Source organism: Sturnus vulgaris, chromosome 4 (genome assembly GCF_052056855.1).
Source record: "Sturnus vulgaris isolate bStuVul1 chromosome 4, bStuVul1.hap1, whole genome shotgun sequence".
NCBI classification, from domain to species: Eukaryota; Metazoa; Chordata; class Aves; order Passeriformes; family Sturnidae; genus Sturnus; species Sturnus vulgaris.
Genome location: NC_142246.1, coordinates 50,708,305 through 50,736,246, shown reverse-complemented (window position 1 = coordinate 50,736,246; position 27,942 = coordinate 50,708,305). Strand labels below are relative to the sequence as shown.

Genomic DNA, 27,942 nt, shown 5'->3' with positions numbered 1-27,942 from the left:
TCTCTGTTGATTGAGAGCACTGTGTTGGATGAGTTTGTTTAAAATCTTTATTAGTAAAAGCTTTTTCTTCAGAGAGACATCCTTCTGGATCTTGTCCAGGCCCAGGAGGACCAGCAGTGACACCAGCACATGAGGTGAGTTCCTCATTCTCTTCTCCTTGTGCCCCACAAGCTGAGGTGCTGCTTGAGAAGGGCCCGGGCCAGGAGAGCATCTGCTTTGCTGGTCCCTCTTGGCTTCCTTGGCTGTGTCCTTCAGAAGAGCAGGACAGTGCGGATACTGAAAAGTGGAAGGGAAGGGAGGGTTTGCTGCAGCCCAGGAGCAGGTAGCGTGGCAGGCAGGTGTGCCTGGGAACAGGCCACTTCTTTGTCAGTCATCCAGCTCTGACTGAGCTGCATGAGACGTGCAGCAGTGGGACAGCCTTCATATCCCTGCTGATGGGAAGCCCTCAGGGGATAAGGCCACAGGATCTGTGCTGAGCTGAACCACTGGTGGGAGGGTTCCCTGTGCTCTTCCCTCTGGGCTGTGGCAGATCTTGCCATCACTCAGCTGTGAGGCCCTGCTTCCTCAAAAGGCTCAGGTGCTCTTTGGGAAGCCAGGGTTGCATGCCCTGCCTGTTGGAATTTTAGGAGGACATGTTTAGCTTTGCTGTACCTCACTCCTGCTGCTCAGGATCTCACCTTTTTCCTGCACGTAACAACTCAAATCCCTCGTTCACTTTAGCGAATGGCAGCGTGTGCGTGATCAGCAAGTCTAAATTGAATTTCTTCTCCAAATAGCTGGAAACTAATTTGGGGATACATTCTCTCGACTTCCAGCCTAGAAACAGGAGAAAGCAGCTGCATGACTAATGGGAGTAAGGCTGTTTTGGTAAGGTAGTGTTACTGTATGGGTCTGGTTACGGAGTGACCAGTGCTGGTGCCACTCTTGTGAGTGATTTTCTGCTCCTTAGAATGAGTGGGTTACTCTTGTTATACAGATTGCGGTTTATTTGCATGTGTAATGCTAATGTTCAAAACAGGCAATGCAGTGCTCCTCTTTAGTTGCCTTCTACTTGAAAACCCTCTTTTACTATGACTTTTCAACCACCATGAAAGGAAAAGCTGAAATATTTAGACTGTATTCTTAAGTCTTATACCTCCAAACATAGTCCCCTTCCAGCTACGGCCAGTCAGCAGAAGCGTGGGATCAATGGAAATCTCTGAATCTGTTACCCCAATCATCACAAAGATGCCAGTGTTCAAATTGCAGGAAGCCAAGGCAGCAATCTGATGAGACAGGTAGGAGAATTAGAGAAAGCCATGATGAGTTGGACAGGGGAGTGCTCTTTTTGTGCAATCTCCCAGTCTTCCCAGGTAATCTGAAGAAACACACATCCCCCCTTGTGGAGCAGACCTGGAGAGCTTGTGGCCTCTTTTAAGATTTGTACACTGCTTTATCCCCAAGGCAACTGACTGCCTTTCTGCATCCAGCAGTGCAGGCAGCAGCCAAGGAACGTCCCACAGGGGTGACCTTTGCCCTGAGAGGAGCCTGTGGTGATGTGGGGGGGAGGACAGGTGCTGAAGTGCCACCTACCATGGTGTCCGCGTACCCGATGGCCTCAAAGGAGTAGTCCACGCCCTGCCCGGTCATCTCAGTGATCACCTCCTGGATGGGCTTCTTGAAGTCTCGAGGGTTGATGCAGTCGGTGGCTCCCAGCTCCTTGGCCTTGGCAAACTTGTCCTTGTTGATGTCCACGGCAATGATGCGGGCAGCTCCAGCTGCCTTGCAGCCCATGACAGCAGAGAGGCCAACTCCTCCGAGGCCGAAGATGGCACAGGTGGAGCCTGGTTTTACCTGCACAGATGGGACCCTGTGAGTCTCCAGCAGGAAAAGGAGGTGGAGGAAGAGGAGGAGGTTTCTTTTGCACAGGATTGATGAGGTTGTGAGGGTGGCTGTGGGGTGTTAAACACGCCTGAATACCAACCTTGGCTGTGTTGATGGCAGCCCCATAGCCTGTGGAAAACCCACAGCCAAACAAGCAGACTTTGTCCAGAGGTGCTGCAGCATCTATCTTGGCAACGGCGTACTCTGGGACCACGGTGTATTCTGCAAAGGTGCTGACCCACATGAAATGATGGATCTGCTTCCCTTTACAAGTGAATCTGCTGGTCTTGTCTGGCAGGAGGTTTTGAGGTTCAGAGAAACTGTGGGGAGGTACCAATATTTATATTTGATTGAGTAAAGCACTGATAGGGGTGTCAGACTTGTCTTAAAGTCAACCCCATGTAAGTGTAGGGGAAGGCAAAGCAAACTCACTGGGAATTCTGGCAGTAGTTGGATTCAGGATTCCGGCAGAAGCTGCATTCCCCACAATGTGGGTGGCCAAGGGGAATCACTTTGTCACCTGGAAGAAAACAATATCCCATATTCGGTGGCTCTGAGGATGCTGCCTGTGTGAGAGCTGATTCCTGGGCATGTGTTTGTGTTTGTCTCAGTTACCTGGTTTCATAGAGGTCACTCCTTCTCCAATGCTTTCCACAATTCCAGCTCCTTCATGGCCGGGGATAACTGGGAATTCTGCCTTGGGAAAGTGGCCTTGCCGAAGGTGTTCATCTGTTTGACAAATGCCTGTGGCCACAAGCTATTTGGAGAAGAAAAAGTAGATGTGCTGGCCTCTGCCTTACTCAGTTTATGGAAGCAATTTTCTCGGGGGTGTTACGATGTCAATCAGTGCTGGCCCTCCACGGCAGCACACTGAGCCCAGGCTGGGCTTTCCCCTTCTGCTCACCCTGAATGCTCCATGTGGCTTTCCTCTGCACTGAGCTGGAGGTGGAAATGGAAAGGGGGCCACAGTGGCACAGGGCCCTGTCCAGCAGAGCAAGGGCTGGAGGTAGGAATTCCTATGTGACAGCTTAGGCAAGGATTAGTCCAAAAAGGAGTCCCTGGAAGATGGTGCATTTGAGCCAAGGCAGCTTTGGACAATTAAAGCATCTTGGAGGACACGCATCACTGAGTTATAGGGAAGGTTTAATCACAAGAAGAGCAATTCCCACAGAGAAGGAAGAAAAAGTTATGGAAATATATTTTTACCTTAATCCGGACTTCCCCTGTCTTTGGGGGTGCAACTTCAACCTCCTCAACAGAGAGTGGTTTGCCCGGGGCCCAGGCAACAGCAGCCCTGCACCTGATAACCTGGAAACAACCGAGAGGAATACATTGCATGGGAGCATTTGCTGTTAGCACGTGGCTGGGGGAAGTCATCCTGCAATCACCTGAATGCAAGATGTTCAAATTTGGTGAGGCTCAACTGCACCTGAAACCAAGTGATGTCCAATAATCACTGGCCTAGTTTAAGATCTGAGGAAACCCCATTTGTGGTTTGTCACCTGAAGAGTATCAGGTATAGCCCTGGAAAATTATTGGGTTTTGATGGCTTTGGTGGATTTTTCATAATATCCCCATATGGGGATATGTTACTGGCCAGACTGTGTTGTCACGGAGACGGTGGATCCTACCAAGTAGATATGCCTATGGAGAGCTTTGATGGCAGCCTTGTGACATCCTGGCAGAAGGTGAATGAGAGGGGTTATGGAATTGTCCCCGTCTGATTGGCAATTCGATAAATCTTTTCCCTTACCAAGGTTTGATTTGTGTGTGACATTGCTCAAACCCTGTGCCAATCGACTCAAAGCAGTTTGACATCAGCAGGATGGAGCTTGTAGCTTGAAAAGGGTGCTGCCATGGACAAGGCTGGGTGCAGGAAATGAGTGGCTGAAGAGGGCACCACTGAAGAGCTCTTTTTTGCTGCCAGAGCAGGAGGACAGAGTGGGATTGAGCAGGAGAGTGTTTTGCAGAGCAGCACAATTCTAGATTTTGTCTCCTGAGCAGCTGGGCAGGACAGAGGGGGAATGCACTGCCCAGTGCAGGTATGGACAGTGCAGTTGTCCGAAAGCAGAATCTGGTGAAATTGTCAGAGGTTTGGAAGAGGTGGGGGAGCGAGGTCGGAGGAAAGAGGCTATGCAGAGTGGTGTCCAGGCTGAGCCTGTTGCAGCGCATTTCGCATTCCTTCCTTCGGGAAGGAGGAGGGGAAATGCCATGTCCTTACTTTTCCCGCAGTGGCCATGTGGTCTTAGCAGAGCTGTGTCCGTCGCTGCCGCAGGCTGGAGGGAAGCTGCTGCCCCCGCGTGTTGCAGAATCCCCCAGGCTTGGAGCGGGAGCAGTCCCGGTGCGGCACCGTCGCTGGAGAGCGCTGGTTAATCTGTGTCGGGTGCTGGATGCTGAGGAGCCCAGGGAGAGCTGAGGGGAGGAGCTGGGTAGCGGCAGGGAGATGGATGGGGGCAGAAGTCCTCCAGGGAGGCTTTTATCAGTTACTCTGCCCTTGGGTCATTCCTTGCTCTACCCACCTTAAAGGCTCAGAGAGATTTCCCCCCCCCCTTTGAATCGCTTCCGGCAGGTGTGGAGGGAGGAGATCTCCGGCACAGCTGGGGCTTCCTCGGAGTTCCCTTTTTACCCGGTAGGAGTATTTGATCTGGTGGCCATTCACATCACAGTATTTGCATAAGGATTAAAAATTTAAGAAAAATAAATAAAACAAAACAAATGGCAGTGAAAATGTGGTGGGCAAAAAGACATGTCCTCCTAGGTTGAAGCTTTACTGTTTGCATTATTGCTGCTATTTTCACTCCAGCATTGAGGGGAGAATGTGTCAGAAGAGGATTCTTTTTCTAGGATACATGTGCTTCACTCCAGTGTAAGCAGGTTTGTAAGTGGGTTCACTCCACCCAGGCCTTTCAGGTTCTCCCAGGGCTGCTTTCTGCCGAGGCATTGGACAAGGTGATGCATTGCAGAGATTGGATGAGCGAGAGCTTGTTGGAGGACTAGGCTGAGATGAGCATCCAGAGTGTGAGGTAGCTCCCACAGATAGAAAGGAATTTTCCTTCCGTGTGGCTGAAAGGACACTTTTGCAAACCTAAGGAATGGGATAATTTCCTAGAAGACTGCCACTAATGACATAAACGCCCTTTTTGGATTATTAGCCATTTAGAATGCTGTAATGAGGAGAAGTTAACTCTTTAGCTATTCAGAAAGATTATATGTGTCCATATATATATATATATATATATATATATATATGTACTTTTTTTAATCAAAAGACATCTGTTGACATTTGGATTAGCAAAACGGATTAGACGGGATCAGAACGAAAATGTAGCATTAATGAATCAGAAAGGTGTTACTCTGTGGACTGGAGCTTGGCCCACAGAGCTCTACAGTGGTTTCACATGTCCTTCACAAAATCACAGAATGGCTTGGGTTAGAAGGGACCTTAAAGGTCATGTTGTTCTAACCCCTTGCCATGGGCAGGAACACCTCTCACTCGGCAAAATTGCTCATAACCACATCCAAGTGGCCTCGAATGGTGCCAGGGATGGGGCATCCACAACTTCTCCTCAGCCTGTTCCAGTGCGTCAGTAGTCTCACAGTGAAGAATTTCTTCCTAATAGCTAAACCTAGTCTCTTTCATGACCTTTTATTCTATCAGGTCACCCACCAGAAACTGTGGAGTGAAAATACAGTTCTTGTCCAAGATTTTCATGTACTTTCCCATGCCTAGCAATCCTCACTTCAGCTGGAAGGTGGGCTAATTTAAGTGCTCAGCCATAACCAATAATTCTCCGTAGGCTGTTCAGACAGATGCACTTCACAGAAGTCCTGAGACATAGAGTAGTTGGCTTTGATTCCCATTCTGTTTTCTGCATTGCATGCTAGCTGGAAAGCAATTCCAGAAGACAATTGCTGTATGGCTGATATCTCATATGGTTGAAGTTGAAACCAACAAATTTTAAAAGTCCGGTAACAGAGAATGAAATCGTTCACCTGCTTCCTAGATAGCATTCCATAAATGTGGCTTATGATTTCATCTCACACATGAGGACATAAAGGTGCTACTTGTGCTGGCATTTCATGGCTCTTAAGACATGTCTAGTGTCTGCTGTTGAGTGTGTAACCTACACAATGGTTCTAAAAAGGTCTCTCAAATGTGTATTGTTATTTTTCCTTAAAGCATCCACGTGATGCTCTAGTGCCCCCAAACTTGCTAACCCACCACTGATGTGAAGACAACACAGGTTTGTGAATTGCTGTCTGCCCTGCTTGCAGTTTAGTGCCATAGGGAGCTGGCACCTCTGCAACGCGTTTGAAATATATGTGATTTTGCAGGGAGTCGACACAGAGATCCTGTTTCTGTGCAGTTTTTGTGTATATTACAGACAGAAGGTGTTTGTTGTTTTCTTCTTATCCAGGTAATAGAGATCAAACTTGTATGTCAGCAGGCATGGATTTAATGATTAACTTTTTAATGGCAGATCCTGTATCTGTAGTCTACAATATGTGTTATCCTGACTTGCTGTATATATTCAGGTATTTTGTTGGTTTTAATAGCTGGTCTGTGAGGTCAGATGTTTGTACACACAGGAACAGAGCTCCTGGTGTTTGTCTTCACCTTGGTAGTCGGTTTTCTGTCCCCTTCTTTACATTCTGTTTGTTTGCTGCCTGTATCAAAGAGGTGGAAAGACGGAAGAATATTTGACAAAAATCTCTGTGGAATAGATGCTGAAATGCACTTATGAGGGCTAAGTACAAATCTTATCTTTTCTGCTGCCTGCAGCAGGTTTCAATAATTTTTAATTAAAAGTTAGAGCCCAATATTGGTGCCTTTCTTAAGGAGTCGGCATTACGTTTCTGTCCACAGTGCAACTGGGCACCTGTTTCAGAGATAATTTTTCCATTCTGCTGTGAAGAAAAAACTAGATCATATCCCTGCATATATGGCTTTGCTTTTGTTAGCAGTATTGGTAATTCACTATTCTATAAGATGGCATGGTGCTTAAATTTCCATTAGAACAGAGATAATGTCTACCTCATACAAAATGATAGCAGAATGAGGTAAATGAGGTAAGGAAAGTGGGAGTTAGATCCACCCTGATGTATCGTAGATAGCAGAGATATAAAAAATATACTGATAAAAGTCGATTAAAATGAAAAATTGATTCCGTTCACTCTAGTGAAGGAGAACGGCTAAATGAAAAAGAAACTTAAAATGGAGAACAGGACTCATACAGCAATTGCTGATTTTGAGTCCATGCTATCATAGAATGATGGAATAGTTCAACTTGGGGAGACCCTTTAGCCTTACTCTTTTTTATTTTCATTTTAAAATCTTTTCCTTTATTTTATTTATGCTCAGAACGAATTCCTTTGACAGACTAGCTGTGATCATAGTACATCCTACAGAATTTCACTGTGCAATATAAGGAGGAATTTTACTTTATGATTTCTGATCGCCCAGGTATAGCACCTCTAGCACCCACATTTATATGTGGCGGGACATAAATGCACATATCTCTTCCCCATTACAGTCTGTAAATTTCTCAGGGGTTGTTGCAAGGTCAAAACTAGATCAGGAGAAAAGCTTCTAGACTGAGATCAGGATCTAAAGAGGACAAATATGAATCAAAGAAGGAAAAATTAGGAGAGAATAATACAGAGCAAAGGCATAGGTCTATAGTAGACACCCATGGCGACATCCACATTATTTGTTTGCCACTTGATTCTCACCAAGAGGCTCTTAACTGTGCCATTACAGATCCATACATTCCAATGCTGCTCTTACATAGAGTGCCACCCACCTGCCTCTTCTGCCCTGCCTTTCCTTCCTGAAGATCCTGTAACCATCCAACAGGGATGTCACAGGACTTGTCCCACCAGTTTCACTGATACCAATGATATCAAGTCTCTGGCACTGGGCAATAGCTTCCAGGTCATCACTGGTTGTTCCTCAAGCTGCATTTATTAGTATAGAAATATTTTGACATGTGGTACTTCGTAGCCAACACTTGTGAAGCAGATTGAGGTATCCCAGTAGTGCTCCTTTCCTCATGTTTTGGCACACAATCCCACTGTTCATCACTGGCCAGCCTGGTATTTTCCCATTCCTCTTCCCAGAATAGTTTAAAGCTCTGTCAAAGAGCTGTGCTAGCTCCTGTGCTAGAAGTCCTTTTCCCCTCTGAGAAAGGCTCATCCTGTCACGTGTCAGTAGAGAAGGTGTTGAATACATCACCCCACAGTCAAAAAACCCAATTTTTTTTTTTTTTGCTTACACCAGCCTCGGAGCCATGCATTGACCTGACGGATCTTCCAATTCCTACCAGTAAAATTCCTTGTTACAGACAGGTCAAGGAAATCACTACCTGTGTTCCTGATCCGGCAACCCATTGTCCCAAGGGCCTGGAGTCTCTGTTGATTGAGAGCACTGTGTTGGATGAGTTTGTTTAAAATCTTTATTAGTAAAAGCTTTTTCTTCAGAGAGACATCCTTCTGGATCTTGTCCAGGCCCAGGAGGACCAGCAGTGACACCAGCACATGAGGTGAGTTCCTCATTCTCTTCTCCTTGTGCCCCACAAGCTGAGGTGCTGCTTGAGAAGGGCCCGGGCCAGGAGAGCATCTGCTTTGCTGGTCCCTCTTGGCTTCCTTGGCTGTGTCCTTCAGAAGAGCAGGACAGTGCGGATACTGAAAAGTGGAAGGGAAGGGAGGGTTTGCTGCAGCCCAGGAGCAGGTAGCGTGGCAGGCAGGTGTGCCTGGGAACTGGCCACTTCTTTGTCAGTCATCCAGCTCTGACTGAGCTGCATGAGACGTGCAGCAGTGGGACAGCCTTCATATCCCTGCTGATGGGAAGCCCTCAGGGGATAAGGCCACAGGATCTGTGCTGAGCTGAACCACTGGTGGGAGGGTTCCCTGTGCTCTTCCCTCTGGGCTGTGGCAGATCTTGCCATCACTCAGCTGTGAGGCCCTGCTTCCTCAAAAGGCTCAGGTGCTCTTTGGGAAGCCAGGGTTGCATGCCCTGCCTGTTGGAATTTTAGGAGGACATGTTTAGCTTTGCTGTACCTCACTCCTGCTGCTCAGGATCTCACCTTTTTCCTGCACGTAACAACTCAAATCCCTCGTTCACTTTAGCGAATGGCAGCGTGTGCGTGATCAGCAAGTCTAAATTGAATTTCTTCTCCAAATAGCTGGAAACTAATTTGGGGATACATTCTCTCGACTTCCAGCCTAGAAACAGGAGAAAGCAGCTGCATGACTAATGGGAGTAAGGCTGTTTTGGTAAGGTAGTGTTACTGTATGGGTCTGGTTACGGAGTGACCAGTGCTGGTGCCACTCTTGTGAGTGATTTTCTGCTCCTTAGAATGAGTGGGTTACTCTTGTTATACAGATTGCGGTTTATTTGCATGTGTAATGCTAATGTTCAAAACAGGCAATGCAGTGCTCCTCTTTAGTTGCCTTCTACTTGAAAACCCTCTTTTACTATGACTTTTCAACCACCATGAAAGGAAAAGCTGAAATATTTAGACTGTATTCTTAAGTCTTATACCTCCAAACATAGTCCCCTTCCAGCTACGGCCAGTCAGCAGAAGCGTGGGATCAATGGAAATCTCTGAATCTGTTACCCCAATCATCACAAAGATGCCAGTGTTCAAATTGCAGGAAGCCAAGGCAGCAATCTGATGAGACAGGTAGGAGAATTAGAGAAAGCCATGATGAGTTGGACAGGGGAGTGCTCTTTTTGTGCAATCTCCCAGTCTTCCCAGGTAATCTGAAGAAACACACATCCCCCCTTGTGGAGCAGACCTGGAGAGCTTGTGGCCTCTTTTAAGATTTGTACACTGCTTTATCCCCAAGGCAACTGACTGCCTTTCTGCATCCAGCAGTGCAGGCAGCAGCCAAGGAACGTCCCACAGGGGTGACCTTTGCCCTGAGAGGAGCCTGTGGTGATGTGGGGGGGAGGACAGGTGCTGAAGTGCCACCTACCATGGTGTCCGCGTACCCGATGGCCTCAAAGGAGTAGTCCACGCCCTGCCCGGTCATCTCAGTGATCACCTCCTGGATGGGCTTCTTGAAGTCTCGAGGGTTGATGCAGTCGGTGGCTCCCAGCTCCTTGGCCTTGGCAAACTTGTCCTTGTTGATGTCCACGGCAATGATGCGGGCAGCTCCAGCTGCCTTGCAGCCCATGACAGCAGAGAGGCCAACTCCTCCGAGGCCGAAGATGGCACAGGTGGAGCCTGGTTTTACCTGCACAGATGGGACCCTGTGAGTCTCCAGCAGGAAAAGGAGGTGGAGGAAGAGGAGGAGGTTTCTTTTGCACAGGATTGATGAGGTTGTGAGGGTGGCTGTGGGGTGTTAAACACGCCTGAATACCAACCTTGGCTGTGTTGATGGCAGCCCCATAGCCTGTGGAAAACCCACAGCCAAACAAGCAGACTTTGTCCAGAGGTGCTGCAGCATCTATCTTGGCAACGGCATACTCTGGGACCACGGTGTATTCTGCAAAGGTGCTGACCCACATGAAATGATGGATCTGCTTCCCTTTACAAGTGAATCTGCTGGTCTTGTCTGGCAGGAGGTTTTGAGGTTCAGAGAAACTGTGGGGAGGTACCAATATTTATATTTGATTGAGTAAAGCACTGATAGGGGTGTCAGACTTGTCATAAAGTCAACCCCATGTAAGTGTAGGGGAAGGCAAAGCAAACTCACTGGAATTTCTGGCAGTAGTTGGATTCAGGATTCTGGCAATAGCTGCATTCCCCACACTGTGGGAGGCAAAGGGGGATCACTTTGTCACCTGCAACAAAATGAATCTCTATTAGGTACCTTTTGCTCCGCAGGCCTTGAGGGCATTGCCTGTGGTATCGCCTCTTCTGAGCTTTCTGAGGGCAGAAAGCAACCAAACCCTTTGCTTTCCCTATGAGGATGAATGCTCCAGGTCCTATTTTTCTACATGAGGAACAATTGGGAAAGTGGACCACGAGAGCCTAGTGCAATGAGTGTGCACTCAGTTTTTGACCACTGAATCATGGGCATGGGGATGTTTCTGAGTTCTTGGCAGAGCTTTGAGGCATGAATCCTGAGTGTGTGTTTGTGTGTTGGTTACCTGGTTTCACTGAGGTCACACCTTCTCCAATGCTTTCCACAATTCCAGCTCCTTCATGGCCTAGTATAACTGGGAATTCTACATTAGGCAAGGAACCTTTCAAAACGTGATCATCTGAGTGACAGATGCCTGTGGCCACAATCTGTTTGGAGAGAAAAGAATAAATGGTGATTTCTAGAAATTGTGCAGCCTCTGTTTATCTCAGTTTATGGAAGGACTTTCCACAGAACTTCTCTGGACAGTTAAGGCTCATGGGTGGACACAGATCACTTGGTTATATCCAAGGTACAGCCACAAGAAGAGCAACTCCCATAAGGCAGAAAATATTAATAAAATATATTTTTACCTTGATCCGGACTTCTCCTGCCTTTGGAGGTGCAACTTCCACCTCCTCAACAGAGAGCGGTTTGTTGGGGGCCCAGGCAATGGCAGCCCTGCACCTGATAACCTGGAAACAACCGACAGGAATACATTGCATGGAAAGGTTCATCTTTGACAAAAGGCCAGGACAGTTGTCCTACAGTCACTAAAGCCAGAGCTGCACAAGGTGTATCTCTGCACACTGCAGCACACACTTCTAGAGCTACACATCTGTCTTGTGCTGTTTTCTGGGAGTTGCTGGTTGGGTGGAATGTGGTGGGAGAGCAGTAACATTGGAATACTCAGCTTTATGTGAAACCAAGCAATGTTCAGTAAACACTGGCTTATTGTGAAGTGTGAAATGCAAAATGAAGTGACTGGTTCATCTGGTGTATGGGGCAGATGTGACAGCAACATGAGTGCTTCTGCAGCTTAAGGCAGGCAGGACAGAATTTTAGTTTCAGTGGGCTGAAGGTACCTAAAAAGAGGTTACAAAAGAGTCCTAGCCTGGCTGGTAATGGATAATTTCTGTCCTTGCCAAAAGGATGATTTGTGTGTGACATTGCTCAAACCCTGTGCCAATCGACTCAAAGCAGTTTGACATCAGCAGGATGGAGCTTGTAGCTTGAAAAGGGTGCTGCCATGGACAAGGCTGGGTGCAGGAAATGAGTGGCTGAAGAGGGCACCACTGAAGAGCTCTTTTTTGCTGCCAGAGCAGGAGGACAGAGTGGGATTGAGCAGGAGAGTGTTTTGCAGAGCAGCACAATTCTAGATTTTGTCTCCTGAGCAGCTGGGCAGGACAGAGGGGGAATGCACTGCCCAGTGCAGGTATGGACAGTGCAGTTGTCCGAAAGCAGAATCTGGTGAAATTGTCAGAGGTTTGGAAGAGGTGGGGGAGCGAGGTCGGAGGAAAGAGGCTATGCAGAGTGGTGTCCAGGCTGAGCCTGTTGCAGCGCATTTCGCATTCCTTCCTTCGGGAAGGAGGAGGGGAAATGCCATGTCCTTACTTTTCCCGCAGTGGCCATGTGGTCTTAGCAGAGCTGTGTCCGTCGCTGCCGCAGGCTGGAGGGAAGCTGCTGCCCCCGCGTGTTGCAGAATCCCCCAGGCTTGGAGCGGGAGCAGTCCCGGTGCGGCACCGTCGCTGGAGAGCGCTGGTTAATCTGTGTCGGGTGCTGGATGCTGAGGAGCCCAGGGAGAGCTGAGGGGAGGAGCTGGGTAGCGGCAGGGAGATGGATGGGGGCAGAAGTCCTCCAGGGAGGCTTTTATCAGTTACTCTGCCCTTGGGTCATTCCTTGCTCTACCCACCTTAAAGGCTCAGAGAGCTCAGAGAGATTTTTTTCGCCTTGAATCGCTTCCGGCAGATGTGGAGGGAGGAGATTTTTTGGCACTGCTGGGGCTTCCTTGGCGTCTCCTTTTTGCCACGTTGGAGCATTCGACCTGCTGGCCATTCACACTAAGATATTTGCAAAGAGGTTAAAAATTAAAAAAAAAAAAAAAAAGGCAATGAAAACGTGGTGGGATGGACAAACCCACACCACCTCTTAGGTTGAAGCTTTACTGTTTGCATTATTGCTGCTATTTTCTCTAGAGTAATAAGGGGAGGGCTTGTCAATAAAGGTTTGGTTTTTTTCCAAGGACATATTTTCATCACTCCTGCGTAACCAGTTTTTTTGGTTCATACCCCCTGGGCTCTTCATCTTGCCCCAGAGCTGTTTTCTGCTGAGGCATTGGACAAGGTGATATATAGGGGAGGCAGGATGAGCAGCAGCTTGTTGGAGGACCAGGCTATGACAAGCACAGTATGTATTTGGGAACTGCTGCTATGTTTGGGAAGATGTCAGCTCCATGTTTATGTGTTCGGCCGACTGCCTGCAGAGGTTTGTGTTTGTGATAATTGGTAAAAGATTCGTGTTAATCACAAAAGCATAGGGGTTTGTATAAACCAGAATAGTAAGCTCTGAAGTGAAGCATGAACACTAGATTAAAAAAATTATATAATAAAATAATTCTGTTTAAAATCACCTTGTTATGTTATATTATGTTGTATTATGTTACGTTATATTATGTTATGTTTTCCAAATAAGTTGTATCAGCTACCAGCTTGCAAAATCAGACTTCCAAATAGCCCTTCCTGCCTTTGTCTGATCAATACTGCTTATCTCAAAGACTAGAGTTCCAAAACTTCTCTGGTGGTTATCTACAAAAACCAGATAGCTATCTGTAACTAATTATCACCCAAAAACTTTGTAAATTTGTATAAAAATGTTTATTCAACCACCACTGCTTACCTAGCAAAATTATAACAACAAAAAACCAAAAATTATTAATTGCAACAAAAAAACCATAATATTAAAAAAACCTACAAACCAAGGTTCAATAAAACATAAAATAAACAGTAACCCCTCACATTCACTAGCACGCTGCTTATTCTTTCTATATCAAATAAAACCATCTAAATTTTACTAAATATTGAGACTTTTGTCTCTCATTTATAACATGTTGGTGCTTGCTATTGAATATCCCAGCCCTGTTTCATGGGCTGAGGGAGGAAGGTTGGTAGCAGCTGTAGGACTCAGAACTGGCAGGCCAAGTCCCCAGGTGTCAAGTTCCCTGAATCCATCTCCGGCCTCGGGGATGCAGCCCAGCTGCTCTATCCTGCCCCAGCAGCTGTCTGAGCTCTTGCACAGAGCATGGCAGCCCTGTGGTGTGACAGTGGTCCCAGTCACATGGAAGTGCTGCTTGGCATTCAGTTCCCCAGCCCTGCTCGTCAACCCAGCCTCTAGGTGATGACATGCTCCTATCTTGGAGCTGAGCAGCTGGCTCTTGAGCAGACATGCTCTTGTGGAAAATTTTTATCTGTATTTCAGATAAACAGGGATGTTTAGCAGCTTTTCCCAAGAAATTTCTACTTTACCATACATTTGTTTGCACACCTCTGGTAGCCTCAATCAGACCATGAACGATGATGATGATGTATAATTTCCCAGGTGTAAGGAGTTTTAGAAGGAAGTTTTAAAGATTTTCAGTATTCAGCCTGGTGAATGTGCTACATTAAAAAGAAATAAATCTATCATGGCTTCTAGTATGATTTATGTATCTTCTTAGAGAAAAAAAATATTCACTTGTCCAGAGCAATTTTTTTCACTTGTCCAAAGATGTGATAACCCCTGAACAAAACATGGGCTTGTTGTCTCCCAGGTATCTGTGTCGCACATTTGTTTTTATTACTGGGATCTCTGGTGTCCATCTGATAACGTGGAAGCATTGGAGGAAATTACGTTGTGTGGGAATGATCATTTGGCTTTGATGCATTGTCAGGGAGTGTGATCTTAAAAGCATGTGAAAATAGATCTGGAGTGTGTGCCATTTCCTAGGGGAGTGTCTGGGTGGGTGGGATGTGGTGGGAGAACAGAAACATGGAGTGCTCAGTTGTACACAAGGCCAAGTGATGTTCAGTTAAACACTGCCATAGTTGAAGGTCCGAGGAAACACAATTTGTGCTTTGTCTGGCAGTTAGTTTGTTTCTTGGGAAATTACTGGATTTTTCATGTCTTTTGTGGATTTTTCATGGTTTCATCATGTGCTGATGGACAGTTGGTGCTCTGATGGGGCATGTGGTCTCTATTTGCTCCCAGGAAAGCTCATAAATGGAGGCTTACACAGAGCTTTGCAAGAGCTGTCCAGAGCTTCTGGATCCCCTGGAGCACCTCAGAGCCAGAGAGTCATTAGGAAGGGCCGTCAGAAACCTTCTGTCCAAGCTATACAATCACACAAATAAATTCATCTTCAGCTGAGTGTTGATGAGTGTCTGCAGGGCAAAATACTCTAGGAACATATGAACTTTTTGTTGTTTCCCAGTCAGAATACACATAATTCCTCCATGTGAAGACAGATCTAGATGGCTGCCTTATAAAATATCCCTAATAAGAATGATGTAATGGGTTTATTATTTTGGACTCCAGCAACTATCCTACTAAAGATACTAACAGCTGGTGTTTCCTATGCTTGACAGATGACAACCACAAAAATGGGCTTTGCATCATCCTGAAGAGGATAGAAATAAAGTTTGTTGTACTTTAGCTCTTTTACACTGAGGACTGAAGTTCAGCTCTCAATTGTTGTGTAAATTTAGTTAATCGATGTGTTTCAGGATCTTCTGTTAAACGGTAATCTCTTGATCCTCAAATCATTAAACTAACTGGGCTACTCAAAGGCTCTTTTTGCTGACACAAATATGTAAGTTATCAGTAGCACAGTCCCCTTGCTTCATAGGCTCTTCTACCCAGCTGCCATGCCTTTGAGTGCCTTTGAGCTCTGATTAGTCCATACTAAAGATATGTTAATCTTGACTATATTTGCCCAGATAGAAATATCCTCTGTTCCTGTTTCCACATTGCAGTTTCAGAAAACACTAAGATGCTTTATGTTTGAGTTGTTGGAAACTGTTACCAGTCACCTGTTTCTTCCCATTTATTCTGTATCCATACTTAAGAAATTAAGAAGCCTCCCCTTTGTATAATGGAAACAAAAAACAATACTTGGTGCACATTCATATTTCTTCACACTGCTTCCCAAACATCAGAGGCACTTGTATAAATTGGCCAAAGGTCTAAAACCTAAACCACTGATCAACAACTAAACCCCAAGAAAGAGGCATAAAGGTAAAAAAACCCCAAAAGACCAAATACAAACCACCACACGCTAGTTTTGCATAAAATGTTTGGGAGTGTTAATCTGGTAAAATACTGAGTGGTGGGACATTCTCCAGTACCTAAGTCTATGATTTGCTTAAATTATTAATTCAAACACATGATCACCATAAATTTTAATTTCTGCTATATCATTTCTTGCTTATTAGGCACTGGAATGATACAGTCATTCAGGGTGGATACACAGTTCTAACCCAGAGTTTTACTATACTGAACTGCAAGTACAAATTTCTTAAGCTTGCAGTGTTATGGAAGCCTAAAGAAGCAGTTTTCTTCCTTTATATTTTATTAAAAGATTGCATATGATAAGTAATTTTTAAAAATCCAAACTTTTTATAACACCTGTGACAGGAGCAAGTCCTGTAATTCATAACTGGCTACTAAAAAATTGCAGCACAATATAAAGAATTTAAAACAAGAATGAAGAGAAAGAGGTAGAAGGAAAATGATGGTTTCATTTATAAATTCTGTGCTTGAAATGTGGGCTTTGAGCTTGATCCTTTTATTCAAGGGTAGTGGTAGATCTTTCAGGGAAGTCTTGGTTTGCATTTATACAAGTTCTGTTGGAGGATGGTGAAGTTCATACTGGTGCTGAGCCATCTGCTGCTTAATGTCCGGGAATCCTAAAATGTCAGGACACTGCGGATGCTGCAGTATAAGATGACAAGTTAGTGAGTAGAAAATACCCTGGGCTGACATCAGCAGAACACTGATGCTTTCTCTGATCATCTGTGCTATTGCTGTCAAACAGGTACTCCCTACCTGCCTGCCCCTGCCCCAGCTTGCAGCAAAAAGACAGAGCAGATGTGCAAACTTTGCTGCAAATGTAGAGAAAAAAAATCACAGAAGACTGCAAAGCCTTCACTGATGAAGCCCAGGGCTCCTAGTAATTAATTACCAGCTACAGCCTGAGAAGTTCCTGAGAGAGGGGCCTAGACATATATTTCCAGTTACAGGGTAACTGGTACAGCTTATCCTGCTCTGAAACACTGAAGTATTATACTCCATAAAAATGATCAGCTGTAACGTGCCTCCATTTTCAGGCTGACTGTCGGTATCCTAGCAAAGCTGCTGGCATCTCTGTCCTCACCACTTTCCTGTTTGTTATACTAAAAACTAGAACTAACATTGATAGCCTATGTAAAATAAAGACAATCAAAAATGAAGTGTGTGCTGCATCGTTAGAACCTGAGAACAAACCTCACGGGCTGAAATTCTTCTGTTACTTGCTTTCTATATTCAGAGCAAATAACTTCTAAAATAACTGATAGTAAATGACAATGAAAAGAAAACATGAATGTAATTCTCCAGACTCTGTAAGTTATAAACATCCAGAATTTTCAAAAAGGGTAGTCCCCACATATACTAAGATACACAAATGTATTTCCTACTTCTGCCAAGGGCAATTGTCAAATGTCTCAGTCAAAAAATATTTCCAATTTCAATACCCTATGAAAACAGTCTGAGCTGAACTTTCATAATATTTGAGGAAAGCACAAGAGCTTAATTCTAAGTTTGCAATGTATATATATACGCCAAGTACCTTCCTTTTTTAAAAGCTCTGAAGTTCAAGGTCAAGTACCCAGTGACTTTAGGACCAATTGGACAGGGACTCTGTTCCCTAACTCACAAGAGGAATAGGTTATTTCTGTTTTCCTGCTCTTCATCCTGAAATGTTTCTTGGAATATGATGTAGCTAACTCTTGGCACTCTACAGCTTGGCACTCCCATGCTCCCTTGGTTGTGTGTTCCAATGGGTACTGGGAAGAGGTTTCCTCAATTGTGTAGTCTTTTCTCCCTCTGCCACCCAGTGTCTCTGCTCAAACTAGAATCTGAAAGTTCCTCTGCAAGGGCCCACTGCATTTCAAAAGCAGAAGGTTTGCTGGCTTTATTACTCCAGCTGCAACCCATGGGAACACACTGGGAGGGATTAAGAGGCATGCTAGGCTGCCTTCCCCATGCTCTGCCGTGAAGTCAGGCTTTGTCTTACATACATCTACTTTAGGTTATTTATACAGAACCTTTATAATGAAATTATGTTTACCTCTCTCCTGTCCTTAGAAGATCAAATCCTTCATTGATCTTTGTCCAAGGTAGTGTGTGGGTTATTAATGGATCCAGAAAAAACTTCTTGTTCATGTAGTCAGCAACCAGTTTGGGAACTGCATCTTTACTCTTCCAGCCTGAAAAAAAAACCCACAGAAAATGCATAATGAAATTAAACGCTTCTGAGAATACATAAAACCCAGGGCAGCTTAAGTTTGGAACAAACTTTCTATAGCAGAGTAATAGGATGAAATGTGGCAGCATGGCTTTACCTTTGTAACACAGGGTGCAAGCAGGAAACATGGGAACAAAGTGCCCATGTCACAAAGTGCAGCAATTCCACATATGACAAACTCAGCAGAACACCAGTACAAATGTCAGTCCTTACAGAATCCAAACTTTCCCCCACATTAAATACTGTTTCAGCTTAATCGCATTTCATATAAAACCCAGAGTGCTGACATCCATGTTAGTAAGTTGAAACTTGATTGTCTGCTCAAAATTGGGGAGTGAGTGGTGGATGTGTCTCTCTTTTCTTACAAGCACCACTAGATAAAGCTGTCATAAATACTAGGATGCCCTTCTAGAGGAATATGATTTGTCTCTGTTATTTTATTCAACTGTCTTTTGAATACATGGGAGGAACTGGTTAGGAGTGAGAAAACCCATTGTTGGAAACAAGTTTTCTGTGGCCTTTGTGTCGGGTGAGCTAGGACTTGCTGAGTGTCGGACTGCTGAGAGAGCTCCAAAAAGAGAAAGCATAGGAAGGGTCTGTTGGCATCTGGCCAGAGGCTAAGCTGGGGTCTGACCTCTGTGGAAATCAGCTGAGTATAAGCCCTGATGTCCTTTACAGTCCTGACTCTCCATCTCTCCTGTTGTCTCTTCCTCTCTTTCTATTCTCATTCTCCTTTTTGCACTTGCTCTTTTTCTCCCCTCTTTCTGTCATCTCTCTCCTCTTATCTCTCTCCTTATCTTTTTTCCTCCTTTTTATTTTATCCATCCTGCTCCCTCCCCTCCCCCTCATTTTCGTTTTCTCTTTTGCTTCTCTTCTATTTTTCTCATTTCCCCCACTTCTTTCCTCCCTCTTTTTCTATATTTTTTGTCTTTTTATGTCTTTCTTTCTCTCTGTCTCTTCTTCTGTTTCTTCCCCCTCCCTCCCTCCCTCCCTTTCTCTTTTTCTCCTTCCTTCTCTTGCCATTCACTAACAGTTCCCATAATTAATTCCCTTTCAACTTCTTTGTCAGCAAAATAGCCATCAATACTACTTCCAATAAGACAGCCTAAACAATTAATTGGATATATCCTGTTTCATTCAAGATGATTTACAAGTTTCCCTAGCCAGTTAAATCACATCTTTCTAAGTCCTTACCTCCAAAGACGGAGCCTTTCCAGCTGCGACCAGTAAAGAGGAGAATGGGATCAAAAGTGATATTTTGTGCTGCAGGGGGCACTCCCACAATCACACTGACTCCGTAGTTATAATGGCAACAGGCCAAGGCTGCAGTCTGCATTAGAAACAGAGGGACGCCCAGAATCAGGCAAGATTTGTCCTTGGGGTACAGAAGTTTAAACTCCGTCTCATCCTCTCTTATTGCAATTAATTGCTCTTATTGCAATTAAGTTTTGTAACTGAAACCACATTATAAAATTGTCTGTTGTATCTGCTTGCAACACTGTGTCTGCTCTCACTGGTTAAATATATCCTAGCTTTGCTCTTCTCGACTATTTTGTCTAAATTATTAGTGATAAGCCACTTTTGGAGAGCAGATAATGGGCTGTGTGAAATGTAGTCACCCTGGTTTGTCCAGGGCACTACAGTGAATTTCCCTTTCCTAAATTCTTGAGTGTGCTTCTGTCCCTGCATCTCAGTGGCTGGACTTAACAGGTTTGAAGTTAGCTTAGCAGTCTGCCAGTGGCTCCCAGCTCCTCCTCCTCGGTGTTTGGTGGCCTGATGAAGAGAGTGCTAGGGAGCTAATGCCTCATGTCACCCCATCTTTTGGTTGCATACCATGGTATCTGTACGGCCGATGACCTCGAAGGAGTAGTCCACACCCCCGCCAGTCATTTCTATCAACACTTCGTGGATGGGCTTATCCAAATCTTTAGGGTTGATGCAGTCGGTGGCTCCCAGCTCCTTGGCCTTGACAAACTTGCTGCTATTGATGTCCACGGCAATGATGCGGGCAGCTCCAGCTGCCTTGCAGCCTATGATAACAGAGAGGCCAACTCCTCCGAGGCCGAAGATGGCACAGGTGGAGCCTGGTTCCACCTATAATAACAATCACATAAATATGGCATACTGTTACAGGCCAGGGAAAGTACCGTGCATTTCCTCATTATCAACATGATTTCACTTAAGCCACTTCTTGCAATTTAGAGATTACCTGCTGAGAAGGAATTTGCACATGCATACCTGCTACTGCAGTAGCCAGCTGTGCTGTTATAATGCTACATGTGACTAGGAGAAATGTCCCTGAAATACATTTCTGAGACCAGGTTTTCATTATATGTCTCAGCTTCAGGTTTAGACACACATTGTTTTAATGACGCTTTATATTCCAGTGGTGTTAAGATCTGTAGCGTCACTCAGCTGGAGACAGAGCAGCTCTAAAACTCACATTGGTATATTGCTACAATTGTGAATGTTGCCTATATAGGCTTCTATGTACTCCTAGAGTTCAATTACAATAAAAAAGTGAAGTCTGTTGTAACTTTTTTCTAGGGGTGATAAAGCTATGAGAGAAAACATTATAGATGGTAATAAATAATTTTACTGGATTTTGAGTTGAAGACTTCTGACACCCTAGAGGCAGAATCTGAAGTAGGCAAAGAACTAGTATCTTCTTATCACACTGAACTGAACAGAGTCTCTACCTCCTGGCTGCCATGCTGTAGCTTGCAGGCTACACAATCTTGAACAGACACCATAAAATATCACAAACATCCACCACAATATTTACCTTGGCAGTCTGCAGAGCAGCCCCATAACCAGTTGAAAATCCACAGCCAATTAGACAAACTTTTTCCAGAGGAGCAGCAGAATCGATTTTGGCCACAGCAGATTCATGCACTACTGTGTATTCAGTGAAGGTGCTTGTACCAAGAAAATGGTAAACTGCTTTTCCTTTACAGGTGAATCTGGTGGTGCCATCAGGCATTAATCCATTACTTGCACCAAGGCTGTTTGAAAGATGACCACACATAATGGCAAGTGAAATTTGTTGTTTGTAAACAGTTTTGGATAAAGTCAAATCAAAATAGGGTTGTAAGGAATCCAGGAAAACTCACTCAGTTTTACAGCACAGGTTACCCTTGCTGTTTAAGCAGCTCTTGCATTCCCCACACTGTGGAACAAAGAGTGGAACAACCTTGTCTCCTAGAAATAAAACAGTAATGACAGAGTATTAAAAAAGGGAAACAAGAAGCATACAGGTAAAAATATGAAGCAAGTGTATTTTGTCCCCAGGCAAATATGCAATAGGAATGCACAATGGTTTTATTTCCTTCTGCTGCTTTTGTAAAATGAATCATCTCTCTGTGTTTTCTATAAGACATAATTAGGGCAAAGTTATGACAACTAGTTTTGATGTGCAAAATTTCTGGTCTTTCCACAGAACCGAGTTAGATCTATGTCATAAAACCATTTATCTACTGTCACTTCTGAAGTACTTACTCAGCAGTTTATTGCATCTTCTGTGTAAAAAGAAGGTAGTAATACACCTTCTTTCAGTAAAGAAACTGAGATAAAAATTGACATCCACTAGGACAGCAGATTGGAGTGCCAAGATAACAGGGCTGTTAACCATGCATACAAAGAATGGGGAATTCAGAATTAATTTGTCAGTCCTTTTGAGCATCTTTGCTATATAGCAGTCCTATTAGTGTTGTGTTAAGGTGGGTAAAATACTTGTCTGAGAAGCAGTGGCACACACAATCTAAGCCAGCATCTCTAATTTTCTAGTATAATTATGTGATTAACAAAGAAGCACATAGCTTCCCAGTGCAATTTTTTACTCCTATGCAATTTCCACAGCAATGATATAGGGTAAATACCTAGTAATCTCTAAACAGGTATTTCCTAATACATACTGGTTTATGATTTGTCAGTTTTAAAATGTGGCTAATCCTTCACACATTGAAAGTCAAGGGAAATTTTTGATTTCTACAAAAAATGAAAGATACCTACAGAACATTAAATGCCCCCACTACCTCGACCCTGAATTAACTTAGAGCTGTGATATGGGCTTAGTAACCATTTTGCTAAAGAAACGTTGCACAAATTGAAGCCTTTTTTTCAGAGCTTGGAGGTATAAATTAAGCAGCATCTGAGAAATGAGCAGCTAGAGTTGTCAGTGAAATTTGCAATATGCATATTTGTTTGGAGTTAAAGCAGAAATTTCTAACAAAATTTTTTGTCATACATACCAACCTCCTTTGGACAGACTTCATGCTTGTCAATATGGACAAAAACACTGGAAATACAGAGGTGTTAAAAGTGGGCTACGCAGGTATCATAACAAACTGCCTGGAAATTGAGTGATTTTGTGTAGATTTTTTCATGCATATTTTTCTCTTAATAATTTAGCCCTTGTTAGAATTTTTTCAATCCTATAAAAGTGTAGAGGAATCGCATCTCATCTTGCAGCAGTTGGCTGAAAATTGTCAACTTTCACTGACTACACACTGTGGTTCAGGGAACACGTAGGGAGAAGAGCAGCTGGTCCAGATGTGTGTCCTCAGAGCAATCCAGCCCTTAGGTAGTAGTGTTGCCTTACCTGCACTGCTGCTGCTCACATGCAAGAACTGCAGCAGGATGGGCACCCCATTTGTGCCCTGATGCTTCTAAAGTGAAGTAAAACCTAAGTTTTGGTCAACTGAAGTCAATGGATTATTTAGCTGCTACAAGAATTAAAAGGTGCACTGACATGTTTGTCATCTAGTGCTTTGCTTTGCCTTATTCTTGAGAAAGGTGAGCTGTATAAGCTGTGTTCAGAGAACTTGCAGCTAATGCCTGATTTCATATGAACAGCAGCAAAGACTCTACGTTCTTAGTCCCACAACAGGAAAAGCACTATGTAGGTGGAAAACAAGCTGCAGATGTTTTTGCTAAAACCAAAAGAAATTGAGTAGAAAATCTGAAAGTAAATCAATACTGGGGACACAGAAAGGCATAAAGAGCACGTTTATATCCTTTGAGGTATCCTTGAAAAAATTGAAATTGGAATATTTTCCCATAAAAATACTCACGAATGTAATAATCTTTGACATAAGGGGAGTCTGGAAACTCAGCACAGGGTTTGCTTTCAATGCTGTTTCATACCTGCTTTGACTGAAGTCACTCCCTGCCCAACACTCTCCACAACACCAGCTGCTTCATGCCCAAGAATTATTGGGAAAGGCTTAACCAGTGCACCAGTTATCACATGGTCATCAGAGCGGCAGATCCCGGTGGCCACGATCTGATTCACAGAAAGAGAAGAATATTTCTGCATTCAACTATGTCAGGTCATATACAGAAGTGAAATGATACTCTACATTTGGAAAAGCCACTTGCTTTTCTCCAAAATACAATATGCACTCGAAAGACCTACAGGTAAAACAAATTTAGTTGTCTGATTTAAGATTTTCATGGTATTTAGTCTTTAATTTACAGGGCAGAGCTCCTTTGTGAATGTTTGCTATGCAGTACTGAGTTCTATAGGGAGTTCAATGAATTTTCTGCAGAAAACCAATGTTCTAGCAATACAATTATTTAGGGAGAACAGAGTAAATTAAATTATTCCTAATATTTATATAGAAATACAAAAAAAGAAAAGTGTGTAATATTATATAAATATTATAAAATATGTAAATACAAATTAACAATCACATATTATTTATAAACAGAAATAGTGTGTTTTTATTAGAAATAGAAATATTTTATATTTATTATATTTAGATTAGATGACAATATATGAGATATTTATATAAATTATGTAATATACAATTATTTTACGTTCTAGATAATTACATAATTATATTAATGTACTGTGTATATATTTAAAATATTTGTATATGATACATTTTAAAAAATTTAAGCTACATACTGTGTTATATGACATTTTGCCTTTTCTTGCAGCTAGAACAGCACTACTTCTTTTGAAATATTCAGGTATGTATTTACAACTTTTATTCTGACAAATGTATTTGTCAACCCCATGAGAGGATTTTCATCACGTGTGTAACATTTGAAACTGCTCAAAAATTAAGGCAGCTGCTGAAATCCACTAAGGCAAATATCCAGGTAAATAAGGAAGCTCCCAGGCCTAATAAGCTATTTCCTAGAATAGATTCAAAATAATTTTCTTGCTCCACACTACAGGAAATTCTGAATTTTTCCTTGTACTGTAATTTTTTCAACCTATTAGAAAAACAGATGTCAGTAAACAAAACATACAATCCTGAAAACCCTTTTTTTTTTTAAAGAACCTCATCATAAAATTAAGGATGTTAAACATGCTCCATAGGAGCTCACTAATTAGTAACTGCTTTCTAGTAGAACGTTTTCTGACTGGGTCTTAAAAATTTATAAAACTAATTCTAATAAAAAGCAAGATAGAATGCAAGTCATGGAGTTGTTTTAAATTTTGTTTTTAGTACCTTTATGCGAACTTCATGTTCTTTGGGGGGGGCAACTTCCACTTCCTCAATGCTGAATGGTTTATTGGCTTCCCACAGCACTGCTGCCCTGCATTTAATAACCTGCAAACAGAGCAAAAAAAAGGGGAGTGGCACTTGCATTTTCAAGTCACCACACAGAGGGATTCTTCCGTTTCTGCATGTGAAACTCTTGCTCATAATTGTGGAGAAGAGAGGGAAACTACAGGGAAAAAACCCAAACCAAACAAGAAAAAAGTCAACACTGAAGTCGGTGTAAGCCAATTTTTCCCTCCATCAAGATCATGTGTGACTTTGCTCGTATTTCTCACATCAAGTTTTCAGCTGCATGTGAAATAGTCTCCTAGGTAACAGGATGCCTTACCCATTCTCATTTCTCCTTTGCGAACTTCCTTGGTCAATTTCTTTTGCTGTGTTGCATTACTTGTTTGTGTTTGTATCTTCTTAAAGATGGCATACTAAATGATGTCACTTAGCAGGCTGTGATAAAGTCTGTGTTGCCTAGACCTGTCAGTGTTGGGAACTGACAAAATCACTCATAATGGAATTCAGAGCCTAGTACAGATTTATAAACATTCTGGTAGAGCCCAAATTCAGCCACGAGGTGATGGCTTAAAGGACATCTGTGCAAACTGATGTAGCACTACACAGAGGTGATCTTGAATAGTCCCTTCAAGTGCAGTATTATCCATGCTAGGTACCCTCCTTCTCAAAAGGGATATTTAACTCAGATGGATTTACTACCCAACTATCCAACACAGATTTTTTTTTCATCTCTTAGACTGAAGTTTGTCCATTAATTCTTCAGGCTTTGTCCTGGTAATGGCAGGCCTTAGGGCTCCTCTGCCACTGAGAGAAAAATGCCCTCAGAAAAGAGAAGAGCATTGTCCACACCTCATGCCAGGCTCTATTACAGGTTTCCTCCCTGTAAGCTCAATCGTAGTGTATTCAAAAGCAGTGGGACCTCTCTGTCCCCGTAATTTCTGTTCTTTCTTGGAGGTGTTTCAAGATCTCATCCTAGGTATTTAAACAACCCTAGTCCCTGAAATATGATTTTCCTGGGTGACACATTATAAAGTCCTCAGTCATTCTGTAAAGTCTACTGACTGCAAGTGTTCAGGTAACACTATCTTGTGAAGGAAATGGAGGGGAATCAAATCCAGGATGCAAGAAGTTTAGCACATGCATACTTATCCTGTGTGACCAGGACAACTTAACACCAGTGTGCTGCAAAATTCACAGAGGAAAACAACAAACAAATTTTTAGTATCAAAACTTTTGAAGTAGAAGTAGAAATAATGTCTGATTATCCACAAACTCACAACTGGTAACAAAGAAAATAATTACTAGGAAATACTAAACATACGAAATAAAATTGCAGACTTTCAGCAGCCAGATTCAGAAGTGGAATGGGCACAATGCTTTGAAAATAACTGCTTTAAGAGATATTTATACTAAATTTAATGTTCAGATTAAAGTGTGATTAGTGAAAAATTTACAAGTGTGGTCAAAGGTCGCATTTCAAAGGGCACTATTTTCTAGGAAACTTACTTAAAAGGCAGTTTATGTATTTATGTTGTATCCCACTTAAGACAGTGATGATTTCATGACTTGCACGTGCAAAGCACACATGTTTCTAAGAACAAAGGTGGCCAAGAAGTGTGGATTGCCGAGAACAAATAAATCTCTTCTATAATTAGACATTAGTTAACTGGGTATTGTTCTGATTGTTTGGTCCCTGTGAGCTTTTACGGATTGCCACAGGATCCCACAGATGCAGCAACAGCACACTATCACCCACTTCATCTGCTAAAACAAGCACTGGCTCAACCATTTTCCTCTGCTCCTGTGTTCTACCAGCGGGGGAGGGCAGGTGTAGGAACACACCCTTGTACAGGACACAAGCATTATGCTGCTTGGTTACATAAATTGCACTGTATCTCCCGTGTTATTCCAAGATAAACACAGTGAAATCAAAGCAGTCAAGATACATCACAACCTTTCCTTCGCTGTGCTCCGTCCATTGCTGAATAGAGGACTGAACTCGGTGGACTTACTACAAGTAAGCTACAATTAATTTTGCACTTGCAGTAACTCAGAGTTAAAGAGAGCATTTTTCCCCTTTCTCTTTTGGTTTTAGAATAGTGAAGAGAGCTGGCAGTAACAGCAAATGATCCTCGTACTATCTTAAGGCACATTCTGCATGCTTTCAGTTGTTTTCCATTTCTAGTTGCTTGTCCCTTAACCCCTCTTGCAGGTCCCTGGGTGTCTGATAGCATCTCGCCAGCAGTGCAAGAAGAAACATGTATTGGTATCAACCTTCATCTCTCTTGTCATCTAATTTCTAGAAAAGATGTAACTACTCACTTCAATCCTAGCTCAGTACTGCATTGCATGTGAAGTTTACTTCTGTTCTTCATTAATTAAAGTTTGAGAGTTGTTATATGCAGAGTCAAATTTAACGACTGTCCCAATGCCAGCACAATTCATCCTGAAATTTAACACAATACTAGCTACATAAATTTAACACAATATTAGCTATATCTTCTTTTTAGAAAACAAGCAGATAGAATTATAAATAAACTAAAAATAGTTTAAGCTACTGTAGGCTCTCAAAATGGAAACTGGTAGACAAGATAAATGCATTGATCTAAACACTTAGTACATTCTATCCTATTTTGAACTACCAAATCAGAGATTAAAAAGAGTTTGCTAACCCAGACAGGATATTGTTCTTATTCTGGTGCCTCAAATAAACTATTGCCTTGAAGAGTTAACAGCCATTTCCTAGGAAACTACAGCAGCCTGCAAATAAAGGCAGCTCTTCTGTACTAGCTTCTGTACCATCCTAAACTCTAATCTGTGCTATACCACCAGGATTTACACTGTCCCTGCAAAGAGTTCACATTTAAAAATGCATTACTGAGCTGCAGCAAAGAAACTTTCCTAATACAAACTGTTGCTTACTTTGCCTGCTGTGCTCATGTTGACCGGTGTGTCTGTTGCAAATCTTGCCACGGCTGATTTCTTGAACCAAGAACTTAGTCACTCCCAGAGCAGCTGGGTTGCTGGTACCACAAGTCCTCTCCAGCACACTGGAAGCTGGTTGTGTCAAGCACTCCTACAAGTGGACTGCACTGATCTTTTAGCCAAGCCTCCCAGCTCAGAGTCCCACCCCTCAATCAGAAAAAGTGCTAGAATGAGAGT

The 27,942-nt window shown here is 43.2% G+C and overlaps 3 protein-coding genes and 1 long non-coding RNA gene across 7 annotated transcripts; 1 reads left to right on the top strand and 3 right to left on the bottom strand.

Annotated features, from left to right (window-relative positions):
- Positions 1-29: 29 nt before the first annotated feature.
- LOC106864693 (alcohol dehydrogenase 1-like) lies at positions 30-4,473 on the bottom strand. 2 transcript variants are annotated; one of them, XM_088163912.1, is made up of 10 exons: positions 4,383-4,473; positions 4,085-4,256; positions 3,070-3,171; positions 2,479-2,620; positions 2,296-2,383; positions 1,964-2,183; positions 1,573-1,833; positions 1,136-1,265; positions 678-816; positions 30-276 (listed from the first exon to the last, which is right to left on the bottom strand). In XM_088163912.1, exons 2-10 carry the CDS (start codon positions 4,100-4,102, stop codon positions 252-254), a joined length of 1,125 nt encoding a protein of 374 aa, XP_088020038.1. In that variant the 5' UTR covers positions 4,103-4,256; positions 4,383-4,473; the 3' UTR covers positions 30-251. The 2 variants fall into 2 exon arrangements, with proteins under 2 accessions (XP_088020038.1, XP_088020037.1); XM_088163911.1 differs by having other exon boundaries at positions 4,085-4,288; positions 4,383-4,468.
- On the top strand, positions 4,428-24,930 carry LOC148224022 (uncharacterized). Its single transcript, XR_015803319.1, has 4 exons — positions 4,428-4,492; positions 21,211-21,285; positions 24,197-24,229; positions 24,796-24,930. It is a non-coding gene; the product is annotated as an uncharacterized LOC148224022 (long non-coding RNA).
- On the bottom strand, positions 8,301-12,716 carry LOC148224023 (alcohol dehydrogenase 1-like). Of its 2 annotated transcripts, XM_088163910.1 has the most exons (10): positions 12,629-12,716; positions 12,331-12,502; positions 11,310-11,411; positions 10,964-11,105; positions 10,567-10,654; positions 10,235-10,454; positions 9,844-10,104; positions 9,407-9,536; positions 8,949-9,087; positions 8,301-8,547 (listed from the first exon to the last, which is right to left on the bottom strand). In XM_088163910.1, exons 2-10 carry the CDS (start codon positions 12,346-12,348, stop codon positions 8,523-8,525), a joined length of 1,125 nt encoding a protein of 374 aa, XP_088020036.1. In that variant the 5' UTR covers positions 12,349-12,502; positions 12,629-12,716; the 3' UTR covers positions 8,301-8,522. The 2 variants fall into 2 exon arrangements, with proteins under 2 accessions (XP_088020036.1, XP_088020035.1); XM_088163909.1 differs by lacking the exons at positions 12,331-12,502; positions 12,629-12,716 and having other exon boundaries at positions 11,310-11,532.
- On the bottom strand, positions 16,301-27,942 carry LOC106852560 (alcohol dehydrogenase 1). 2 transcript variants are annotated; one of them, XM_014875262.2, is made up of 9 exons: positions 27,703-27,942; positions 24,718-24,819; positions 23,399-23,537; positions 21,367-21,454; positions 21,039-21,258; positions 20,087-20,347; positions 19,448-19,583; positions 18,077-18,215; positions 16,301-16,680 (listed from the first exon to the last, which is right to left on the bottom strand). In XM_014875262.2, the coding sequence occupies exons 1-9, from the start codon at positions 27,718-27,720 to the stop codon at positions 16,656-16,658; spliced, it is 1,128 nt and encodes a 375-aa protein (XP_014730748.2). In that variant the 5' UTR covers positions 27,721-27,942; the 3' UTR covers positions 16,301-16,655. The 2 variants fall into 2 exon arrangements, with proteins under 2 accessions (XP_014730748.2, XP_088020027.1); XM_088163901.1 differs by lacking the exon at positions 27,703-27,942 and having other exon boundaries at positions 24,718-24,946.

Bases quoted from the DNA above. Each gene is read 5' to 3' on its own strand.
- LOC148224023 (XM_088163909.1), bottom strand. From the start codon at position 11,453: ATGAACCTTTCCATGCAATGTATTCCTGTCGGTTGTTTCCAGGTTATC. The intron at 11,106-11,309 runs GTAAAAATATAT...CTCTCCAAACAG, and splicing joins CAGGAGAAGTCCGGATCAAG to ATTGTGGCCACAGGCATCTG. The intron at 8,548-8,948 runs GTGAGATCCTGA...TCCACTTTTCAG, and splicing joins TTGTTACGTGCAGGAAAAAG to TATCCGCACTGTCCTGCTCT.
- LOC106852560 (XM_088163901.1), bottom strand. From the start codon at position 24,915: ATGAGCAAGAGTTTCACATGCAGAAACGGAAGAATCCCTCTGTGTGGT. The intron at 21,455-23,398 runs GTATGAAACAGC...TTTTATTTCTAG, and splicing joins AGTGACTTCAGTCAAAGCAG to GAGACAAGGTTGTTCCACTC. The intron at 16,681-18,076 runs GTAAACATAATT...CTTATACTGCAG, and splicing joins CTTCTAAGGACAGGAGAGAG to CATCCGCAGTGTCCTGACAT.
- LOC106864693 (XM_088163912.1), bottom strand. The intron at 1,834-1,963 runs GTTGGTATTCAG...CCATCTGTGCAG, and splicing joins CTGCCATCAACACAGCCAAG to GTAAAACCAGGCTCCACCTG. The intron at 1,266-1,572 runs GTAGGTGGCACT...CTGTCTCATCAG, and splicing joins TCGGGTACGCGGACACCATG to ATTGCTGCCTTGGCTTCCTG.